Source organism: Ipomoea nil, unplaced genomic scaffold (genome assembly GCF_001879475.1).
Source record: "Ipomoea nil cultivar Tokyo-kokei standard unplaced genomic scaffold, Asagao_1.1 scaffold0980, whole genome shotgun sequence".
Taxonomy (NCBI): Eukaryota; Viridiplantae; Streptophyta; class Magnoliopsida; order Solanales; family Convolvulaceae; genus Ipomoea; species Ipomoea nil.
The window spans coordinates 2637949-2662273 of record NW_017617408.1 but is presented as its reverse complement, the minus strand read 5'-3'; the positions used below and the strand labels follow the sequence as shown (position 1 = coordinate 2662273).

At 38.7% G+C, this 24325-nt stretch overlaps 2 protein-coding genes across 3 annotated transcripts; both read right to left on the bottom strand.

Annotated features, from left to right (window-relative positions):
* Window positions 1-522: 522 nt before the first annotated feature.
* Window positions 523-6134, bottom strand: LOC109179880 (pectinesterase 31-like). Of its 2 annotated transcripts, none has more exons than XM_019329356.1 (7): window positions 5565-6134; window positions 5389-5493; window positions 2092-2172; window positions 1722-1909; window positions 1416-1589; window positions 1108-1318; window positions 523-726 (listed from the first exon to the last, which is right to left on the bottom strand). In XM_019329356.1, exons 1-6 carry the CDS (start codon window positions 5805-5807, stop codon window positions 1156-1158), a joined length of 954 nt encoding a protein of 317 aa, XP_019184901.1. In that variant the 5' UTR covers window positions 5808-6134; the 3' UTR covers window positions 523-726; window positions 1108-1155. The 2 variants fall into 2 exon arrangements, with proteins under 2 accessions (XP_019184901.1, XP_019184902.1); XM_019329357.1 differs by having other exon boundaries at window positions 2092-2169; window positions 5565-6133.
* On the bottom strand, window positions 2876-4660 carry LOC109179877 (anthocyanin 5-aromatic acyltransferase-like). Its single transcript, XM_019329353.1, has 2 exons — window positions 4120-4660; window positions 2876-3996 (listed from the first exon to the last, which is right to left on the bottom strand). The coding sequence occupies exons 1-2, from the start codon at window positions 4457-4459 to the stop codon at window positions 3089-3091; spliced, it is 1248 nt and encodes a 415-aa protein (XP_019184898.1). The 5' UTR covers window positions 4460-4660; the 3' UTR covers window positions 2876-3088.
* Window positions 6135-24325: the final 18191 nt, after the last annotated feature.

The window sequence follows — 24325 nt, the reverse complement described above, 5'->3', positions numbered from 1 at the left end:
ATTGGTTAGAATTGCATAAAAAAATTTGTACTACATTTTTCAAACCACCTAAATGTATTCAGAAAAATCATGTAAAAAAAAAAAATCATTTTTCCTTCTCTTTCTTAAATTTTAGCCTTTCTTAACCACCCAAAAAAGTTGTTGAAAAATAAATTTTTTACCATGATAAAAATTTACAACCACCTATAAAAAAAATAGTCAAAAATTCCAACCACTTTTCGACCACCACCAACGATAGTTGAAAAAAAAAATAGTCAAAAATAGGCAATTTTTCACGGGTAGATGAAATAAATCAATTATTTTATAAAAATAGTATCCATTAAAAACATAAATGATCAACATACATGAAACAAATCTGAGTCTTATGAAAATAGTTCCCAATAAATAAATAAATAATCTTGTATAATCTAAATAATTTGTTTTCATGAAATTGAAAACTAATCCAATTTAGGTCAGATCTGTTCAAAACGAAATTTAAAAAAAAAAAAAAAAAAAAAAAAAAATTGGTCAAGATTACACTAATTTAAGAAAATTTGATGCTAAATTACAGGCTTTTAACACACGTTTGACACCAACACACCCAAATGGACAAATAATCTCTTTAAGTTTAATCTAAAATCAACGACTTGGATCCTCGCAAGTCACATGATAATATTTGATCTATCATCATGGCTACTACCAAACATACATATAGACAACAACTGTCATAAATAGCAGGAACAAGAGGAGTTGTTATACCATGAACCAGGGAACCCTGGTCCTAAACGACGTATAAATTGTGTATTTTTAGTATTTGAACTGTGAACTTCTAGATTATAAATTGTATTTTTAAGTCAAAACGCATAACAACGGTAGAAGAGAATTTGTGAATACAATACAGGGTCATCAAATCTTAATCTGTTAATATTGTATGACTACAGTATTTGAAAGGAATTGTGAATACAAAACAAGATAATCAATTACATATATGTTAACATTGTGTATTCGTAGTATACAACTTATGAATTTTTAAAAGGTAAATTGTGAACATTTAGTATGTAAATTATGAATATTTAGACCCGGGTCCACCTTAACCCTGGTCCATAGAATAATTTGCGGAACAAGAGTTAAATCTATAATAGATAAGGGCATTATGAGTTGAAGATGCTTACGGATTTAGGCTGAATATGGTATGCGCAAAGCCATTCTCTGAGCCAACCAAGGCCTTTGAGGGTCTGGGTCAATGAAACCATGCATCAGGAATTGTTCAGCTTCTTGGCTCAATAGTTCTCTGGTCCATGTCACGCGCTTTTCAGGGCAACTTCCAGGCCCATAACACCTGTAAGAATTTCAGTACCAAGCAATTGAACTATTTGAGCGAGCACAACTCAATAAGACCATTTTACCGAGACTCAGTTAAGGAATATGAAGCTGACCTGTACTCGAAAAAACAAGCTGTTTTCTCATTCTCAGTATTGCCCCAGTTATTCCATCCATCCTGTTTAATGCAAGCGTCCATGTATGTATATGCAAAAACCACCCTCCCAAAAGGTCCCCATGGTCGTCCAAGATGAGTGTATGATGTCCCACCATTACCAGAGATCACACATCTGCAATGTCAGAGAGAATGTCATCTGAAAAACAACATATAAACTCACAGAGAAAATTGGAGAAATCAGAAAGAAAGTAAAGATTGAGAAGAATGATTTTATGTAAAAATGTTGGAGGCGATGACAACAAACCTCAAGAATACGTAGCCAGTCGTCTCTTGAGGAGATTTCCTGCTCTGTGCAGTAATAAAGCCAGCCGATTTGCAGTGGATATGACAATGCTCCAAAAGTGCAGTGCTATTCCCAAAAATAAAATCTACACTGCCTTCTATATAGCAATCTTTCAAGTACTGTTTGCCATAATGCAAATACAAGGTGTCCTGCACTAGTTTTTATCACAAGGAAAATTTACTGAGCTAGATACAAAAATCATTAACACAGAGTAGATAAATTTCAACTGAAGTCCCACAATTCAGCCAACACCTCAAAATTCTGTTAATCCAAGATTTCAACACCAGGTGCATATGCTCTTTCCTACCAATAATGATGACAACAAGAATACCTGCCATCCAAGAAATCTGCAATTGTAAAAGCCACATCTATCAGCCGTCACTCTGATTGCAACTGCCTGCCCGGATCCCTGCATAAAATTTCTTAGGCCACATTAAATTAATTGTTTGCTCTTGTAATGCTATAATTCTATAAATCATAATCTTTATAATAAATAAATAAAAAGGTGAAAGAAAAATGGGCAGAATATATTCTTCATATCTCAGGTAGAGATAATACAATATATGACATTACTTTGAAAGAAGAATATCCAGACCTTAGATAGAGTCTTAGCACACTACATATACTGTGAGCAGAAGAGAAAATACCCAATTAATGAAGATGGTGGTATTCCAAATATTTGCATTTAAATTTAATATTTTTAAACATTTTAATGAGCAATTACCCCAGTTGAGACCTCAGGGTGAGGAAGAAGTCAACAATACAGCTAAACGTACTAGAAGCAGATCAATATATTATATATAAAACAAGTCACAAAATGCATAATATTTATAATATCACTGTCGGGAGAGAAAATTCATAACTCAGCCAAAGTTTCATTAATTCAGTCTAACCATATCCAGACAAGGGAAGAAGGTTTCAGTAAATTGACAACAAATATAAAACTATGACAATTATTTTGGTAGGGCCATGCCAGCTATACTAATAGTCTAATGCACTGGATGATGTGTGAATGGTGTTAGGTGGCTTTCCAAGTGATATCTATCTACTATGTATCTGAATGCTAAACAGAACTTAAGGACTCAAGTGTTAGGTTCATATCCACACCCACCCCCTAAACACATTTTGCTTTTTCCTTTTAACATTGAGACAACATTCTAACAATGCACATCACTCAATTTCTTGAGGTCAATGCTAGAACAATTCATATAATTTCAAAAAGAGAAAACAATTCTGAGCGTCTAAATTACCAGTATTTGTAAATTGTAATAGGAAACAAAGATTTTTTTTATCTACAACACTGGGGAGAAAAGGAACTCCAAAAACCCCTAGAGGTTTCTAAGACCATCAGCAAAGATGGTAGAAAAAGCATCCATTTTAGTTCTGGGCATTGCCAAGCCAATCTCAATATCACCTTCAGAATCCCTGCCCTTGCAAATAGACATAACATTACCACCATCTATAGTAACAAATTCCACCTTCTCCGGCTTTCCCCACCCGAAATCTGCAGCATATATATCTAGCCTTGGATATCCAGCAACTGCAACTGCCCTCTGTGGGTCTGATTTTTTAAGCTCTGATAACCAGACTTCCCCATTCAAAATCCACTCCTGATCATTTACTCTTTCCTGAATTGTTTCTCCGATCAATTCAGCAGCAGTTAAAAACCCTTCACTTCCAACTAATATTCCTTGCTTTGATTTCACAAAGCAGCGTACTAAACAATTTCCAAAGAAACTATCTGGAAGTGGTGGGTTCAAGCGACTCCTACAATCGGCTACAAAACTGAAATATTCCATTTTGTTATCTTCCGATTGCTCCCCTATCGCCACCCTTGCTTTCACCAAGCTAGTCCATACATAAGCACATGTTACGCTGAAGGCTGATATATGAACTTCTCTTGCTCTTTGTCTGGCTGCAACTAAATTTCTGAGCTTTTCAATGTCTCTCCACCGCATGATATAAGTAGCCCGAACCTTATTGATTCGAGGGGGTGAAATTTCAGCTTCAGATAGTTCAACCTTAGCCTCTTTCTTCATTTCTTCAAACATTAGATCCCCTACCCCATAGGGATCGTTGACTATTGACCGGTCATAAAATTGGGCAGATTTCTCTGCTATGAATTCTAAATCTCCACCTAGTTTGCTGACCATAGCCCACGCCATAGCAAAGCTCATCATCGTGTTTCCATCCCCAGCAACATGGTGATGAGTAGTGCCAATACATAGGCCAAAGCCTGGAAAAAGTGTCACTTGAACAGCTAAGACGGGGACTACTATCTGTGCACCCCCTATATGTTTTTCTTCTCTTAATCTAGGTACGAAAGGGTAAAAGTCATTCACATCACGCGGATGGTTACCTACAAGTGAATTGAAGTCATCACCAGACTCTGCGAAGGTGATAGAAACAGAGTCCCCAGGCATGTAACGTAGCTCAGGCTTGATGCAAGAATCTGAAGGAGAAACCAAGTTGCCGGCCAGAGGATGAAAGTGTGTGAGGGTTAGGGAGAGGGAGCTTACTAGTTTTGGGCATATGGTCTCAATGAAAGTATCCTTGGAAATGGGAAGCCTGTAGAACACCAGGCGTCGCATGATCCGGTAGATAAACAGCCATGGCATGTCAAATAAGGTTAGGGGGAGTGACATCTCAGTGGCGTTACCTGCCGGTGCAACTTGAACACGGCTGATCACAGTTGCCATTGAAGAAGATTGGAAAGTGGACACCAGATAACTATTGTCAAAATTTTTAAGAGTTGCTGACTCAAATGGTAACGGAAAGCATAGGCTTATGCTTATCCATTAGGCAATGTTTTTTATACCAATCAATGCAAGTTAGTTAAATTAATTAATTCACAAGTTGTTGATTAAAATAAAGGTTTGATGAGTTCAAATGTCTTATATATTACTTATTGTATTCTTAAACTTATCAATTCAATGTTGAAAAAATTGCTAGGCGCCCACTAGGCGCATGGGAACCGCCTAGAGCGCCTAGGTGGCCGACCGCCTAGCGCCGATTAATCGACGCCTAGGCGCAATTTTTGCAACAGTGCTTATTATAATTAATTGGATTGATTTTATCTCAACTTATTTTGCATAGTACATGATTATAGTTAAGGGGGTGTTTGGTAAATAGTTGTTAGCTCATTAGGCTACTGTGTTTGACTAGTTAGTAACATTAGTTGATTGTAGAAAAGTATTTGGTAAATTAGATATTAGCTGATAACTGATTAGCAGCAAAATAACTTTCTCAAAAAACTGATTGAAAAAAAATACTTTTGAAATTTGAACAGTTTTTTTAATTTTAGCATTTTGAAGCAATAAACTATTACAAAATAACTAATAGTCAAATACTCATATTGATTGTTTAACTACGTCAAACGGGTAACACTGATCAAATAAGCCAAAATTGCCCAACTATGTTACCAAAACCCGCCTAAATCTTGTAACTATTGGTCATTACTTAATGTATACCCTTCTTAAACTTTTCCAAATGTCATCTTCTAATGGTTATCCTCCTTACTGAATCGATCCAACAAAGCTTAGACATACACGTTGATTGACTATTTCAATGATGCAAAAGTTTAACCTGAGATCTTTGCGATTTACCGAATAGAAGAAGTTTTTTTTACCTGAGGAGCAGAGTTCTGAAAAGTAATATTCTCAGCAATAAAATCTTCTCCTTCCACTATTGTGCTCCCGCACCCAAATGTCCCAGTTCCGATCACTCTCGACGTCTATTTACAATAGATTCATCAGGAAAACAACATAAATGATTTAATTAAAAAAGGATAGAGAGGGAACGCACCTGATGGTGATCGATTTTGGTGGCGGTGTTATTCCAGGAGAGGACGGTGTCCTCGGGGCGGAGAGCGGCGAGGGTGATGAGGTTTTTGGTCTTGGGAACATACACCGGCTGCCTGTATACGCCGGGAGCGATGCTAATCACAGTGCGACAAGTGTTGCGGAGCGGCACGGAGTCGATGGCCTCCTGCACCGTCCGGTAATCCCCGCTCCCGTCCTGCGCAACCCTCACTAACCTCCGAGCCATCGCTGTGCCTACCCTATGTCTACAATTCAATTCGATGTGAGACGAAAACGGAGAGAATCTCGGGGAGCATATGTAGCGGCAGGTTTGCAGCAATGGCGGACGGAAAAGACGATAAGTGGAATGGGAATGAGATGCTGCTCCGCATGGAATCTAACAGCTTTGGGATCTGGATACTCCACTTTTCTCAACGCCCAACGGAGCTTGATAAAATGGTATCCAGAAATCAGAATCAACCCATAAAATTGAAACCCGAGAGAAACTGAGCTGAATATAAAAATATGAAATTCTGAATTTTCATTTCAGAATCTATGGCATTGGTCATTGGAAAATCTATGGCATTGGTCATCATTAAAAAATGTAGCATTATTACGTGGAGCATAGCGTCTTCTGGATGAGAACTGATTGTATTGTATTTACTGAACTTGATTACAATGAGATCAGATGATGTGAATATATAGAATAGAGAGTCACAGTGTGACAATGATAAGAAGTAGAGAGTCACAGTGTGACAAAGATAAGAAGTTTTAAACAGACTCATATACATAGAGTCCTAATACTCCCCTCAAGCACAGTGTATACTAGTAACCTGTAGCTAGGCAGAGCTTTGGTGAAGATATCAGCAAGTTGATCCTTTGTGGAGATGAAGTTGACTTGGATATCGCTCGAAGTTACTCGATCACGAACAAAATGATAATCAATCTCTACATGCTTGGTGCGCGCATGAAAGATTGGATTGGCACTCATATATGTAGCTCCTAGATTATCACACCATAATTTTGGAATGGAAATACCCGGAATCTGTACCTCACGCAGTAATGACATAATCCATAGAACCTCAGCACAAACATCTGCAAGAGCTTTGTATTCAGTCTCAGTGGATGACCTGGCAACAGTTCTCTGTTTCTTGCAAACCCAAGATATAAGATTACTCCCCAAGAAAACAGCAAAACCACTCGTGGATTTTCGATCGTCAGGACAACCAACCCAATCAGAATCAGAGAAAGCATGAATGTCTCTAGATGAGCACCGTCGTATGCGTAAATCATGATCAACTGTTCCCTTAACATACCTGAGTACCCGTTTGAGCTGCTCCCAGTGTGATATGGTGGGAGCATGCATATGGTGGCATAACTGATTAACTGCAAAGGATAGGTCAGGTCGTGTGACAATGAGATATTGCAGTGCTCCAGCTAGACTCCTGTACTGTGTGGGATCATCATATAGATCTGAATTAAAGGGGGCAGTTTTCGAGACAGAGATAGGTGTAGAAAGGGGTTTGCATTCAGACATTCCAGCCTGTTTTAAAATATCATTCATATACCGTTGTTGAGATAAAATAATCCCATTGTTACTCTTAACTGTTTCAATACCCAGAAAGAAATTTGGTTCACCAAGATCTCTGATTTTGAATGTAGCAGACAGTTTGGACAAGAGCTGAGACATAATACCCTGATCACTTCCCATTACAAGAATGTCATCCACGTACACCAATAGATAAACCAAAGCAGAGTCTTTAGAGTAATAGAACAGAGAGACATCTGTCTTGGATGCTTGAAAGCCAACCGATAGTAAGTACGTATGTAGTCGATTAAACCAAGCTCTGGGAGCTTGTTTTAACCCATACAGAGATCTTTTTAACAAATAAACATGATTCGGGAAGTTAGCATCAATATAACCAGGGGGTTGCTTCATATAAACTGTTTCAGCCAGATTACTATTCAGAAAAGCATTATGAACATCTAGCTGTTTGATAGACCACCCAGATGATAAAGCTAGAGATAGAAGAAGTCTCACAGTCGTAGGCTTTACCACTGGACTAAAAGTGTCGAAGAAGTCCTGACCTGGAACCTGATTAAAACCTTTTGCAACCAGCCTGGCTTTATGCCTTTCAATAGCACCATCAGCCTTTCTCTTCGTACGAAACACCCATTTACAGCCAATAATATTCATACCTGCAGTGGGTGGAACTAGAGACCATGTGTGGTTATGCAGGAGAGCATTGAATTCTTGGTCCATGGCTTCACGCCACTCAGGATATTTGACAGCTTGAGAGTGACATGTGGGTTCCGTGGGATGCACCTGAGCTGCTAGAGCAAAAAAAGGAGCATCTGCGTTGCTACGAGTGGCCATAGAGTGAGTACGAACATTGGGCCTGATGGACCGCCCACGTGGACGGCCTCGCCGGCGAGCAACATGCTTCACAGGATCACCCAACGAGGCAGCCTGTCCGGGATCCACGGCTGGTTCGAACGAAGCAGGTAGCGGCGGTTCTGGCGGCTCATCATTGGACACGGCAGGAATAGGTGTGCTGTGACTGAAAACAGATTCCGCCCAAGGTCCAGAAAACGGAGTATATAGATCCTGCAAAGAAGTTTTAGTAGCAAAGGGAAAAACTTCTTCATCAAATCTGACATGCCTACATGTGTAAATCTTATTAGTATGTAAGTCTATGCATCTGTACCCCCTAAATGACTCAGGATAACCTAGGAAGACACATGGAGAAGACCTATATGACATCTTATGACGATTATATGGTCGAAGATGATGGTAGCATAAACACCCAAAGACACGAAGAAAAAGATAGGAAGGAGGGGATTTATGTAACAGGAGATGAGGACTGGAGTTATTTAATACAGAAGATGGCATTCTGTTAATTAAATAGACAGCAGTCTCAAAGGCAAAATCCCAAAATTTCAAAGGAACAGAGGCATGAGCTAGAAGAGCCAGACCAGTTTCAACAATGTGACGATGTTTTCGTTCAACACGACCATTCTGTTCATGTGTATAGGCACAGGATTGTCTATGTTGAATTCCTAATTGAACAAACGAAGAATGCAACTTTTTGTACTCAGCACCTAAATCAGACTGAATGGCCTTTATTTTGCAATTAAAGGACCGTTCAACAAGAGTACGAAATTTATCAAAGATGACATAGAGATCAGACTTTAATTTCATAGGGAAGAACCATGTATAACGGGAATAGTCATCCACAAAGATCACAAAGTAACGGAAGCCAGATGTAGATAAAGTGGGCGCAGGACCCCAAATGTCTGTGTAAATAAGATCCAGTACATGAGAACTAGAGGAAGCAACACGAGGGAGGGGAAAACGGGCAGATTTGCCTAATTGACACGCATTGCATAAAGAATTAGTACAACGAATATTATCACGAGATCCACTAACTAAACAAGATCGAAGTATATGGCTAAGAACACGGTTATGAGGATGACCCAAACGATTGTGCCAAGTGGAAGCCGAGGCACGAGCGGAAAGAAACGCTGACGGAGACGAACTAGGTAATGGAAGTGTGTATAGTCCCCCAGAACTATTGCCTCGAAGAAGTATTTCCTTGGTATTGATATCCTTCACAACAAAAAAAGAGGGGTGAAACTCAAAAAAGACTTTATTATCGGATGCAAACTTCTGAACAGATAATAAAGAATTAGACAAACATGGAACGTGAAGTATATCAGACAATGTGAATGATCTAGAAGGGGTATTAAAAGAAGCATGACCAACATGACTAATAGATAAACCCATACCGTCACCGACACGCAAGGTGTCATTGCCAACATATTATTGTGAGGTGGTCAAAGCAGCAATGTCCGGAGTAACATGATTAGTTGCCCCTGTATCCGGGATCCATGTCTGAGGAGTACCAACATTTGAATTATCTTGATATATTAGATTGGCCTGAGGTGGGGAATCATACCGGTTATAGCATACATGAGCCTCGTGACCAGTCCGCCTACATATCTGGCACTGAACCTGATTGCCACCACTGTTGCGTCCGCGACCGCGGCCACCACGCCCACGGCCACCTTGCTGTCTACCGCCACCACCACGATTGGACCCGCCATTGCCACCGCCTGCTCGTTGACCGCCGCCACGGTTCTGACCTCCGCGACCTGATCGGCCGCCACCGCGCTGAACAACAAGAGCCGCTGGAGCACCGCCGTAATCACGGCTGGCAATAAATTCCTGGGCGCCGAGGAAGTCCGCCAACTCCTGGAGCGTGACCGGCTGCCCATGGACGGCAAGAAACGCGGTGAGGGCACAGAATTCCGGTCTCAAGCCGCGAAAAACAATGAGATTCTGATCGTCGAGGGAGACGACGCGGCCGACGAGGGTGAGCTCTTCAACAATCACCTGAGCTCGCCCGATGTAATCCGCAACCGAAGAATCACCCTGGTCCAGTCCTTGCAACTGGCCGAGAAGGTTTAACGCGCGGGCGTGGGAGGAAGACGACAACGTCTGAACAATGGCCTCCCAAAGGGCACGACTCGTGCGACGTTCGACGGCGATTGGCATGACCTCGTCGGAGAGGGAGGAGACAAGCATGGACAACAATGCTTGATCTTGACGCATCCAAACGGCATAGGCGGGATTCGGCCGTGGCATGGCGTCGGCGGTGTCGGCGTCGGCAGCAAGAAGAACAGACGGTGAGGGTTTCGTACCATCAACAAACCCCATTAGGTCATGCCCGTGAAGAAACGGGACGACTTGCGTACGCCAGAACAAATAATTCTTGTAGGTTAACTTCGTACTGATGAAGTGATGTGCGGTGGATAGCGACACAATTGACGACGAACTTGACGACATAGCAGCATCAGACACGGTCCGTTCGGAGGAATTAACAGATCCGTCAGCCATAGGCACGAGAGACAAAGGAAAAAATCCTAGCTTACTGATACCAGATGAGAACTGATTGTATTGTATTTACTGAACTTGATTACAATGAGATCAGATGATGTGAATATATAGAATAGAGAGTCACAATGTGACAATGATAAGAAGTAGAGAGTCACAGTGTGACAAAGATAAGAAGTTCTAAACAGACTCATATACATAGAGTCCTAATATTCTGGACTATAAATAAAAAGTAATTATTTTGTATACTAGCAATTAATATATATCCAATATATAAATAAGGGAAAAAATGACAAATTTTTTACTCTGAATTATTTATGTAAGCATATTAGCCCCTCAATTATTTTAGGAATAAGGTTCAAATTGACCACTGAACGTAACCTGAAAATGCAATTAGGCCACTGAACGAAAAAAAAGTGCAATTAGGCCACTGAACACTCCAAAAATGTGCAATTTCACCTGATAGTAGGTTGCCCTCAATTTTAGCAGGTTATCTGCTTACGTGGCAGCTGAGTTGGCATTTTTAATAAATTTTAAATCATTTTTAATAAATTTTAATAATAAATTTTTATTTAAAAATTTTTTTAAAAAATAAAAACGACTTTATTTTATTTTTTATTTTATTTTTTCATTTTTTTATAAAATTTATTATTAAAATTAATTATTAAAAATTATTTAAAATTAGTAAAATGCCAACTCAGCTGCCACGTAAGCAGGTAACCTGCTAAAATTGATGGTAACCTGCTATCCGGTGAAATTGCATACGTTTGGAGAGTTCAGTGGCCTAATTGCACGTTTTTGAAATGTTCAGTGGCCTAATTGCACTTTTTGTTCGTTCAGTGACCTAATTGCATTTTCAGGTTACGTTCAGTGGCCAATTTGAATAAAAGTGACATTTTTTCCCCTGATATATTAAATTGACGTCTTTACCCTTATAGTAAAAATTTTATTTATTTTTCTTCTCTAACAAATTATTGCTTACACACAGGAATGATCACGGTTCGATTTGAACTGAACCAGACACTATAGCAATCAAATTGAAATTTCGAGTTATGATTCAGATTCAGAACTCAATATTTGGATTTTAGTTTATTAAAATCATGAATCTAAAAAGCTGAACCGTGAACCGGCGGTTCGAATTGGAACAACTACTAGTATTAGTTTAAAATTAGAATTATAATATTTACAAATAGTGTATGTTCTTTTTTACATTTATTCTGACTCTCACATATAAGTATATATGACCGCGATTTGGTTTGGATTTTGAACAGCCGGTTCACCATTCCGAATTCAATTTGAACTGCTGGTTCAAACTTTATTTTAAAATTTTATTTTTTACTTTTAAAATAGTCTAAATTCAACAATAAATGTATTTTTTCAGTTCGGAACATGAACCGGCCATTCCGATTCGCGATTTTAATAAACTCTAACTATCATGTTTCGATTCTAAATTATAATCGAATATTTCAGTTTGGTTGCTATCTGTTCTGTTTGAACCGAATCGTGGTCATTATTTGTTGGAGAAGAAAAATAAATGGAATATTTATTTTAAGGGTAAATATGTCCATTTAACATTTCAGGGAAAAAAACTGCCACTTAAATAATTCAGAGAAAAAAAGTGCTATAAGTATATAACTCAGGGGAAAAGTTTCATTTTCCCTATAAATAATATACTTTTAATATATTAAAAATATATCTGATTGGTAAATATGCACAACGATTGTCCGTAGTGCAACCACCCGACTGGTCCGCCAATAGTCGCCCAATCAATCCGTCAGATCCACTGGTCAAATGGTTGGACCTTGAGAAAGGGGAATTTATTAGGGGAATTTAATTCTTGATTATTGCGCATCGAGAGATGGTAGTAGTTAGGAATTTATGATGCTTGATCTTGTTTTGTTGGGTGTTTAAGCCACGGGAGTGGAAATTCACTAGTGTTAGTGACTACTAGAGTAGCGATATACCACCTTGCATCCTTACACTTGTTAAACCCAGATTTTAATATGGTCCTTAAGATTTGGCACTAGGTGAGTAAATATGATTAAATACTCAAATTCCATGAATTTCATCTTCTCTCTAATTGTTTTCTAAATCCTGAATCTCTGTTTTATTTTATTTATTTATTTTATGCAAATCAATCATCTAAATAATTGTTAGGATTAGCTCTAATGAATAAATTAGTAACTAGTGCTTGATACAACCACTTCCTTGTGATCGATAACTCGTACTCCGAGAATTATTTGTTTACAAATATACTACGCATCAAGACCCCTCCCACTTTCAAGCTCATCAATACTAAGCAAATTAGCAATATTTGAGGCATGAGCAGCTTTTAACTGGTCATTGCGCTTACAGAAAGCCCCAACAACATTAATAATGGAGTTCAACTTGGTAAAAAATTGATGGACATGAATAACCACATTCATCCAAGATTAAAGCTTTGAATCCATTCCATTCCCTACGCATATTACTTGCACCATCAAAACTCGTCCCCGAATATTTTGAACATCAAGATTATGATGAGATAAGATAGAAAAGATACATTCTTTCAATGCCGATGCACTAGTGTTCTTAACATGAACAACTCCAAAGAAACACTCTTGTATAAAGTCATCTCTATAAACAAATCTCAAGACAATTGAAATTTTCCTTCTTTGATTCATCTCGAGCTTCATCAACAATGATACAAAATTTTGCATCACCAATTTCTTCTCGGATAGCACTTTTTACTTTAGTTGCCAACACTTGCAATTTTTTTTTTTTTTTTTGTATTGTCGGTGATGTATATGATGCATTTCATGGAGCTTTATCAAGAACTTTTGTTACATCATCATTAAAAGAGGCAATGCAACTCAATAACACTTAATAAATTTCCACGGTCCATTGATGTTATTGACTCATCATGACTTCTAAAAGAACATCATTGAAATGCAAGTCATCTCGCTGCCTCAAATGAAGTTTCAAGTGAAGTCTATTCTCTACTATTTCTTGAGATGTGAATTTCTCAATATGTTGTGCAATGTGTGATTGTTGGTTCATGAGATCCGCACAAGCTTTCTCGGCATTTCAATGAGGGGATGTGAGATCTTTCCCAATATGTGCTAAAAATGAGCAATTTTTTTCATCTCTAACTTTCTTCCATGATAAAAAAAAACCATTGATAGTAAAAGCATTCAATCCGGAAGGCCCATCTTTAGTATATGAAACAAATAACATGGTAGACAAAATGGTGCATCTTTACTAGGAGAATATTCTAACCAATAAGAGAATAACTTAAATCAAGATGCTTGCAACTACGAGAATGTTTTTCTCCCGATTTTGGATACTTTGAAAGCAAACAATGATATGGGTCGGCCTTGATATAAGCTCTCCTAACTTCATCACGCTTGTCAATGGGGCACTTCCATATTGGTAGTCCTAATCCTGGATCGCGTTCTAATGCTTGAATATCAAACTTCTCATTGATTTCAACTCTTTGAGATTTTTCAGGATGACTTTCAAAATTCAATGCATTGCTCAATACTTATGGATTTATTTGAGATGTTGAATCTTAAGAATTCTTTCTTTTTTAAAAAAAGATCAATTCTTTGTGTCTTTTTCATTACAACTTCCAATGTTCACACTGATAATTTTTTGGCAAGTCAATTAAACTAACTAAAAAGAAAAAAAAAAAGAATAATTAGACAGAGATTAAAGTAGTAGAAATTTGAAAATTTTGATAGCAAGATGACAATTTATATGATTATAATAAGCATCATTGCAATGTATTTCATTTGCAAACTAAAAAGCTAACTAGATAGCAATTCACTGTCCAGTGTCCACACAATAACACATGCACGGAAAGTAAATAAAGAATAAAATAAATTAAACACTCACACTGAAACAATGACCTTAGTATTTCCAAATTCTGCATAAGCAGATCCTGATGATGCTTTCACTGCACTAGTGTTTAGTACTGTAAATTTCAATCAATTATACTTGTAAATTAGTAATAAAAAAGTGCAAGTAATTTTTGAATATTGTAAAGCTTTCCATCTATGAGAGAAGATTGCTGTTAAAACAAAATAAGGACATAAGGGTGAACTGGTGAAGGAATATCTTATGGTGTAAAAAATAGTAGGCAAGCTTCTGAGTGCTTAGAATTTCATAATATAAAGTATGGAAATGGAAATGTGTTTGTCAAATTTTGAAGTTCCACAGCACATTGTTTTGTTGAGGAAATCCTTATGCCACATGTTCAATATCATATTTTCACAGTAAATTGGTTTGGTGTTTTTTTGCGAAGTTCAAATAGTGTGTTTCTCAGTTACTAACTATCAAGTGATTAATCAAATGAAATATTCGTGCTAAAAGATTCACGATTCCGAAATCACACAAAATGTTCATTTAAATGTTGAATGCTAAAGAACATAGTTGAGAAATTCAACGCGAACTCAGCAACTTAACAATTGGTAATACTAAAATTTCATGAAACTTGAAGCACAACTCTGAGTTCTATTAACTGGTGAAGTATGGACACTTGCATTTCGAGAAACAGTGAAATTAACACACAGTTGCATACATTAGAACTCAGCCGTATTTGTGGTTGTTTCAGTACTTCTGTCAGCCTTGCACCTCTATACGCTTCTTTCCTGGCCGGATCAAGTGTTCTAACACTCCTCAAAAAGAGGTTTAGCATTCTACGGCACTCTTGAATCTCATTTTGCAGCCAAGAATCCCATTATTGATCGAATCGGGACAGATTCTTACTAATCACAATTTGAAAAATGATTAACGAATTTGGTCCAAAGTTAACGAATGTCTAAGGGAAAAATAAATGGATAACCAAATTGGTTAAGATTTTTAAAGTTTAAAGACTTAATTGGTAAAAAAAAAAAGTCAAGGACCAAATTGGTAATTTTATTATAGTCAAGGAACCATTTGATATTTAACTCTACAACTTTGAACATAAAAGTTGTAGGCCACTCACTCTCTTAGCTTTACATAACTATTTGAATCACCTTATTGGACTTCATATGAAGGAGATAATAATAGATATGATCAAAACACTATCACATGTTCTAAGAAAGATTTCAAAATGAGTGTCTGAATATTTTGATTTTCCGGTACCAATTGTAAATCAGAGGGCTTTCTTATCTTTCTATTGTACTTCGTATGAGGGAAATATGGCCAAACTACTCTATATCAAAAAAAAACCTTCCATTCTTGTTATGGGCATGACATACAAGAGCCTATCTCTAATTAAGTAACACCATTATAATTAAATCTATACTAAATTGTTTTACAATTTGCTTTTCAATGTATACTAATAAACAATCACTAAGAAATTCATCTTTCATCTTGTTGTTACGAAGTGTAGCCTTGACTATATTAAATTAATGGTAGAAAAAGATCGTTTTGTAGTTGATAGATATATTAGAAATGGAGCAATCTGACCCGGGAAGACCGAACAAGGAGGACTCGAGCGGATCCCGAGCCCCGTGCTTGACCCGGACCGCCCAAGAGAGTGGATATCCGCGATGCGGATTGAAATTGTCAATCCCTATATGCATGATGCATCTAGAAAACAATTCTCCCTAGCTTAAGTTTGTGTTATTTTGTTTAGTTACCATATCTTTAAACTTGTTATTAATTGATTAGCTTCTTGCTTATTTTCTAAGATTAGTGTCTAGTTGTATGTTCTCACATATTGTGTGCCATATCCCCGAATCGCTATAGAACGACAAAACTTTTTTGTGCTTTCCATAGCTACATCATCAATACATATATAATGTAGTGTAATAGTTATGCTCTCTCCGAATCAAAACTTTTGTGTAATATTTATGGACGTTAAATTTTATTTTTATGAACATATAGAAGGAACATGCATTATAAACATATTATAGAGTGAATTGAAATATATATGATATACATTTAGTTTAGCGCTTATGTATACTAAAGTTTATGGACATATAAAATAAATACTATAAACTTAATAGAGTATAATGTTATTAAATATTATACACTAATTCGACCATAATCTCCAATGCAAATAAACTCGATCTGATATATTGTAATTTGCCCCATCTCTACCATGATACAATCCTTATCCTTAAACTAATACCAGTTACATCTTACCAATATAATACAATAATTACAACTCTGTCTAGCACAACACCCATAGACCGATCTCCTCAAGAAAACAGGACCACACGCATTAGCCAACAATATATCCTCCATTATCCACCAAGTTGGTCCACTCCCTTATCTCAACATTTTGGCATATCTTTATTTTTTTTCCTCAAACAAGGAAACAAGGAGATGTTCTGAGCAAGGTCTAACTGTAAGAAGCACATTTACACTCGTATCATACTCAGACTAATTCTCAGTTGACACCGAAACAACACAATTAATGAACAAATTGCTGACTAGATTCGTTTTTTTATATAAAAGAAGTTCGAACTCTCAACCCCTCTTAAAGGGCAAGAGTGCACGGCCACTCACACTAACGAAACTAGTTTTTGGCATATCTTTATTGGTTTGACTTTATTAAAAAGTCTTGAGGTTGATTTTTAATGAAATTTTATGATTTACCTATGAGCAAAAACCTACCCTGTTATCTTCATTAAAAATTATTTAAGATAATAATTAAATTAAAAACATCATTAAAGTAATTATAATTACCTCAAATTGAAAATTTTAAGAGACAGCTATTTTTGAAAATGATATAAATATTATTAATGTGGATATTATTATATATATGATAGCAGTTGTAACTGATAAGGTTACTACCTTTTATATATATATTTATTACCTTATATTTGTAATACCTTTTATAAGTATTCGGCATGATGAATGAGAATCTTAACATTCCCTCTCCTCTCTTTATTTATTTTAATATTCTTACAACACGTTATCAGTACTTTGCTCTACATCCTTGGCGAACCAATTGCGATTACATTTTGGCTTCAAGCCCATATAAGAATGAATAGTTTAAGATCGATGATGATTAAATGAGCGGAACACATCCGGCGAAGAGTGAGTAGCCGCCACCGCCTAATTCAGTTAGGCCATTGAAGAGCTGAGGGTTCCTCAGGTCATGACCGGAGACTGTAACAACCCTGGCAAGTGAAGATAATTTCATTGAAGAAGAAGCCTCTGGGCAGCCCAAAGAAGCCTCAGAGAATTGAAGGAGTAAAGTCGAGGACTAATACGGCGTCGTTTGAAGGAATCAGTTAAGCCGTTATATTTAATCAAAACGCAGTCGTTCGAACCAGACGGTTATTTTGTTTCCATCCGATGTTGCTGCTGTGCGCTGGACAAAGAGGAGCTGAGAATCCGGAGGTTGTTAGCAGACCTTGGAAGCATTAGCGGGTTATCTTATTTATTGTTAGCTTAGCTTCAGTAGTTTTTTAGCTTTTTGGTTGAATTAAAGAATCAAAAACTCTTCTTTTCCTTCCCTGAAATACAATTCAGAATCCTTTTTTTCTTCTTCCTCTTCATCCCTTTTCTGCATATTTTTCTTAGTTTCCCAAGTCTGTGACAGTTGGTATCAGAGCTCCCCTTTGCTGGGCTACAATGGTGAATAACGAAGAAAGACTCAGAGCCTTGCAAACTGAGATTGAGGCAAGGTTGGAAGCAAGTAACCTTGAGCAGAACACAAGGATCACTGCTGGGCAACAACGAATGGAGGACGCTATCCTGGAGCTTAGAGCTCACATGGTGGAGTGGAAAGATGAGATTATGGAGCTGTTACGGTTGAACAGACCACCCCCACCTTCCATGGACCAACCCTTAGTGCATGGACATCCCCCACCTCCTCAGCAGAGTCCAGGGGAAGGCAGTGTAGATCCAGGAAGAAGAAGACCAGGAAAAGAGCCTGTAGAGGGAGAACAAGTGGAGATGGAAGAAGTCTCTGATGGAGATGATGGCTTGCCAGAAAACCCTCTTAGTTACCAGGTATTTCCTGGGAATGCAGCTAGGCCAGGACTAGCTAGGAGAGTCCACTTTGGGGCAAGAGCTGGTCAACACAACCCAGGGGGTGATCAAGGAATAAGGTACAAACATGAGTTCCCTAGTTTTGATTATGAGAATCCAAGATTGTGGGTGGTGAGGTGTGAACGATTCTTTATGCTAGCTAGGGTTCCCAGGGAAGAAATATTGCATGTTCTGTGTGTCAATCTAACAGGAAAGGTGGCCGTGTGGTATGAGGGGTACCTAAATGGCCTTAGGGAGGGATTTCAGTGGGCAGTTTTTGCCAGGGCTTTGTGTAAAAGGTTCTGTGAGAACAGCACTGATGTGATGGAAGAGTTTGCTAGCTTCAAACATACAGGGAATGTCACTGATTTTGCTGATAAATATGAAGAGTATAGAGGGCTCCTGTTGCAGATTTACCCATACCTAACTGAGCAATATTTCCTAGATAATTTCATAGTCAGACTTAAGCAACATTTAAGATGCTTTGTGAGAACTGCTAAGCCTGCTAGTTTGGAGGATGCTATTTGGACAGCCAGGCAGTTTGAGAAGGGTTTGAAAACCCATGAGCCTCAGAAGAATACCTCTTACCCACAAAAAAACATCTTTCACTTCCCAGAACACCCAAGCCTACCCTAAAACTTCTAACCCCAAACACCCTGAGCCACACAGACCCCAAAATATCCAAAATTTCCCAAAGACCTCAGCCTCAAACACATTTCAATCAAATGCTAGATCACCTGAAATCAGCAAATTCAAGAACCAGCTAAGAGAACAAAATAGGTGTTTCAAGTGCTTTGATCCATGGAGCCCTGGGCACAAATGCAAGAGTCCCACTTTCAACATCATTGAAGGGGTTGAGAACCTGGATTGTGAGGAGGAAGCTAATGAGGAGCAGCCTGTAAGTGTGGAATCTGTAATAGCCCCAGAATCTGAAACAGTAGAGGTGACCCTTTGTGCTGTTATTGGAGGAGAAGGGTTCAACACCATTAAGTTGATGGGAAGCATTGGGAAACAAGCCATTACAATCTTAGTGGACAGTGGAAGCACACATAGTTTCCTTGACCCCAGAGTTCTTAACCAGATGAAAATTATACCTGAAAAGTCTAGTCCTCTCATGGTGACAGTAGCAAATGGGAACACCATGGTTTGTGATCTCAAGTGTGATGGCCTTAAGTGGCAAGTGCAGAATGTGGCTTTTGAAAGAGACTTTAGGGTGTTAAAATTGGGTGGTTGTGACATGGTACTGGGCATGGATTGGATTGACAACTTTGCTCCAATCCAATTGCACACCAGGCCTCCCAGCATATCATTCCACAAAGATGGCAGAAGGGTACTCCTAAAAGGCATGACTAAGGGGGTCACCTTACACTCAGCCACTAAGAAGGAAATCAGAAGATGGAAGAAGGAGGGTGTGCAAGGGTTTTGGGTCCAAAGTACACCTCAACTTGCCAGGAATGATGGGTCCCTATACTACCAACAAATTGATTCCCTCCCCAGCAACCCTGAATTGGCTAAGATCTTGCAGGATTTTCAGGATCTATTTGCAGAACCTAAGACATTACCACCAAGGAGGCCATTTGACCATGAAATTCCCCTGATGCCAGGTGCTAAACCTGTGAACTTTAAACCTTATAGGTACTCATTTGTGCAGAAAAACACAATAGAAAAGATGGTTGAGGAGATGCTGACAGCTGGAATTATCTCCCACAGTACATCCCCTTTTGCTTCTCCAGTGTTGCTAGTGCCAAAGAAGGATAACACATGGAGATTTTGTGTAGATTACAGGGCCCTCAATGAGATCACCATTAAGAACAAATTCCCAATCCCCTTAGTTGAGGACTTGTTCTCTGAATTGGCCAATGCTAAAGTTTTCACCAAGCTGGATTTAAGGGCTGGGTACCATCAAGTCAGAATGAAAGAAGGAGAAGAATTCAAGACAGCCTTCAGGACTCACCTAGGGTTGTATGAATTTAAGGTAATGCCCTTTGGATTAACCAATGCCCCTGCTACCTTTCAATCTCTCATGAACTTTGTGTTTAAGCCATTGATTAGAAAGACAGTGTTAGTATTCTTTGATGATATATTGATCTACAGTCCTACATTGAACACTCATTGGGGTCATTTAAGGGAAGTTCTGAAAGTAATGAGGGACCACCAGCTATTAGCAAAGCTTAGCAAATGTTCCTTTGCAAGGACAGAGGTGGAGTATCTTGGTCATATAATTTCTGAGAAAGGATTGCATACAGACCCTGCCAAGCTGGCTGCTGTGGCTTCATGGCCTAAACCTGCTAACATTAAGGAATTGAGAGGGTTCCTAGGTCTTACAGGCTACTACAGGAGATTTATAAGAGCATATGGTATTATCAGCAGGCCTCTAGCTAACATGTTAAAAAAGGATGCCTTTCAGTGGAGTGAGGAATCTGAAACTGCTTTTGAAACTTTGAAGCAAGCTTTGTGTGGTGCCCCAGTCTTGACTCTCCCTGATTTTGAAAAAAGTTTTGTGGTTGAAGCTGATGCATGTTACGAAGGGATGGGAGCAGTACTTATGCAAGAAGGGAAGCCAGTGGCCTACTTTAGTAAGGGATTTGGAACCAAGCATTTGGGGCTGTCAATTTATGAAAAAGAGTACCTTTCCATCATCAATGCAGTTGATAAATGGAGATCTTATTTAATGGGAAGGCCATTTACTATCAAAACTGACCATCAGAGTTTGAAATTCCTCCTAGAACAGAAGATAACAACAGCTATGCAGCAAAAAGGGCTTACTAAACTTCTTGGATTGAACTACACCATTCAATATAAGAAGGGGGTGGACAACAGTGTTGCTGATGCCTTGTCTAGAAGGAGGGGGCCTGGTCAAGCTGAGAATTTGGCAATTTCAGCAGTAAGACCACTCTGGTTAGAAGAAGTCATAAGAAGCTATGAAGGGGATGAATTAGCTTCTAAGATACTCACTGAGCAGTTGATTGCAGTTGAAGAACCTTCAAATTTTACAGTAGTTGATGGATTGGTGAGGTTTAAGGGAAGGTTATACATTGGTCAGCAAGGGGACTTAAGGAGAAGGCTTCTAATACAGTTGCATAGCTCCCCTACAGGAGGACATTCAGGCCAGCAAGTGACCTATCATAGACTCAAACAATTGTTTTATTGGAAAGGAATGAAAAGTGAAGTGATAGCAGCAGTGCAAGCCTGTGACATTTGTCAAAAATGCAAAGAAGAGAATGTGGCCTACCCTGGGCTACTTCAACCCTTAAAGATTCCAGAGCAGGCTTGGCAAAACATTTCAATGGATTTTATTGAAGGGCTTCCCATGTCCCAAGGAAAAGAAGTCATCATGGTAGTAGTGGATAGACTTACCAAGTACAGCCATTTCTTGGCCCTTGCCCACCCTTATACTGTAGAAAAAGTAGCTGAGGTCTTCATGGAGCATATCTATAAACTTCATGGGATGCCCAAAGACATTGTGAGTGACATGGATAGGGTGTTTGTGAGCAGGTTTTGGAGGAGCCTGTTTAAGCAACTGCAAGTGAATTTAAGCATGTCCACAGCTTATCACCCCCAATCTGATGGACAGACAGAAAGAGTTAACCAATGTTTAGAAACTTACCTCAGATGTATGGTTTTTCATAAACCTAAGGCATGGTCTAAGTGGCTGCATTTAGCTGAGCATTGGTACAACACAAATTACCACACCTCCTTGCAGTGTACCCCATTTCAGGCTTTGTATGGTTATCTACCCCCCATTCTAACCTTCAATGTACTACAGGCAAGAGAGGGCAATGAGTGGTTTCAGGAAAGGGCCTCTATGATAGCCATACTTAAGGAGAATCTACAAAAAGCCCAATCCAGAATGAAGCAACAAGCAAATAAGCACAGGACTGAGAGGCAGTTTGTTGTTGGGGATTATGTCTACCTTAAAATACAGCCTTACAAGCAGGTTTCCATGGCTGTTAGATCGAATGTGAAGCTCACTGCAAGGTTCTATGGTCCCTTCAAGGTCTTGGAAAGGATTGGAGAAGTTGCTTACAGACTAGAGTTGCCAGCAGAAACTGTTATCCATCCAGTTTTTCATGTCTCTCAATTGAAGAAAAGGGTTGGAGAAGGGGTGATTCCACAATCCACACTGCCCCTAACTAATCCTGAAGGGGTGATATTGACTCAGCCAATTGCAGCTATAGGGAAGAGACTGATTAAGAAAAACAACAAAGTTGAAGTGGAGAACCTTGTGCAGTGGGCAAATCTGCCTAAGGAGGCAGCAACTTGGGAAAATTTTCATCATATTACCAAACAATTTCCAGGCTTTGATCCTTGGGGTCAAGGATCCCATGGTGGGGAGGGTAATGTAACAACCCTGGCAAGTGAAGATAATTTCATTGAAGAAGAAGCCTCTGGGCAGCCCAAAGAAGCCTCAGAGAATTGAAGGAGTAAAGTCAAGGACTAATACGGCGTCGTTTGAAGGAATCAGTTAAGCCGTTATATTTAATCAAAACGCAGTCGTTCGAACCAGACGGTTATTTTGTTTCCATCCGATGTTGCTGCTGTGCGCTGGACAAAGAGGAGCTGAGAATCCGGAGGTTGTTAGCAGACCTTGGAAGCATTAGCGGGTTATCTTATTTATTGTTAGCTTAGCTTCAGTAGTTTTTTAGCTTTTTGGTTGAATTAAAGAATCAAAAACTCTTCTTTTCCTTCCCTGAAATACAATTCAGAATCCTTTTTTTCTTCTTCCTCTTCATCCCTTTTCTGCATATTTTTCTTAGTTTCCCAAGTCTGTGACAGAGACGAGGGAGATGTTCGGCGGAAAGCGGCAGCGGCACATTGACTCCCGGAGAATCCGGAGACCTCCGTTCGTCGATCTATCCAGACGCAGACGTTTTCAACCCGTCCCCAACGCCAGCCAAGCCATCCGATCCTCCATTCAATGGCTGAGCCGCCGGTAAAGCCTCCATCACCAACGATGTAGGCGATCCAGATCAGAGCAGATCGACCACCTTCGATCCAGTAGCATCTCGCCTCAACCGCACACCGATCCAGCTTCGCGGCCATCACTCCATGCGTCTGTTCAGACCAGTAGTCTGGTTGTTCGGAGAAGAAATCAAATGATCCAGTTTTTGTTCCCTGATGTATTCTGTATTATTGTTGTATCTCAAATATATTACAGTTTTCAAGCACTTTTTCCAACAGCCAACTCCATGCGTCTGTTCAGACCAGTAGTCTGGTTGTTCGGAGAAGAAATCATAAACGCTACAGGCATAAGGGTGTTTTGAACGTGGCTGTGAACCATGTGAGTACATCGTCAGGTCAAGGTAATTTGGTTAATTTTTATGGAGTTCACAATGTTGCTGCTAATCTTTCTTTGAGTATTACTGCTGCTGCCAATGTTCATGCTTTGAAATATTAATGTGTTCTCTGTGGCATGATTCTGAATATTGCATAACTTCATATTCCTTTTGCCTATAACACCTACGTACAAAGTTAATATGGAATAAGATTTGCTCCAATTTGCTTCTCTACTATGCATGTAATTCAAACAATTTCTAGGAGGGCTGGTTTTGATGATTCCAGAAGAATCCAATTTAAGCTTACATGCATTTTTCAATATATTAGAGTGAAGATGTGATTGTCAACTATGGATTATTTTGTAAGGATTCTCTATTGAGAGCTTATCAAGGAATTTAGTCTGTGATGCATGCTACGGTCATGTGTTTCTCATTGTTTTTCTTGTGTGTTTGTCATATGATGATCCCAACTGAAGTAATGGGGAAGCAATAATCTATCATCCCAAATTTCAGGATTGGTGCTCTTTGCTCTTTCTAGTTTCTACTCTAAAGGATTCTTTTCCGAAAATCTAAAGTATAGATGATAGATAATTCAGTTGTTTGCTTAAATTTGTGTGAAAAATTGTTTATAGAGGT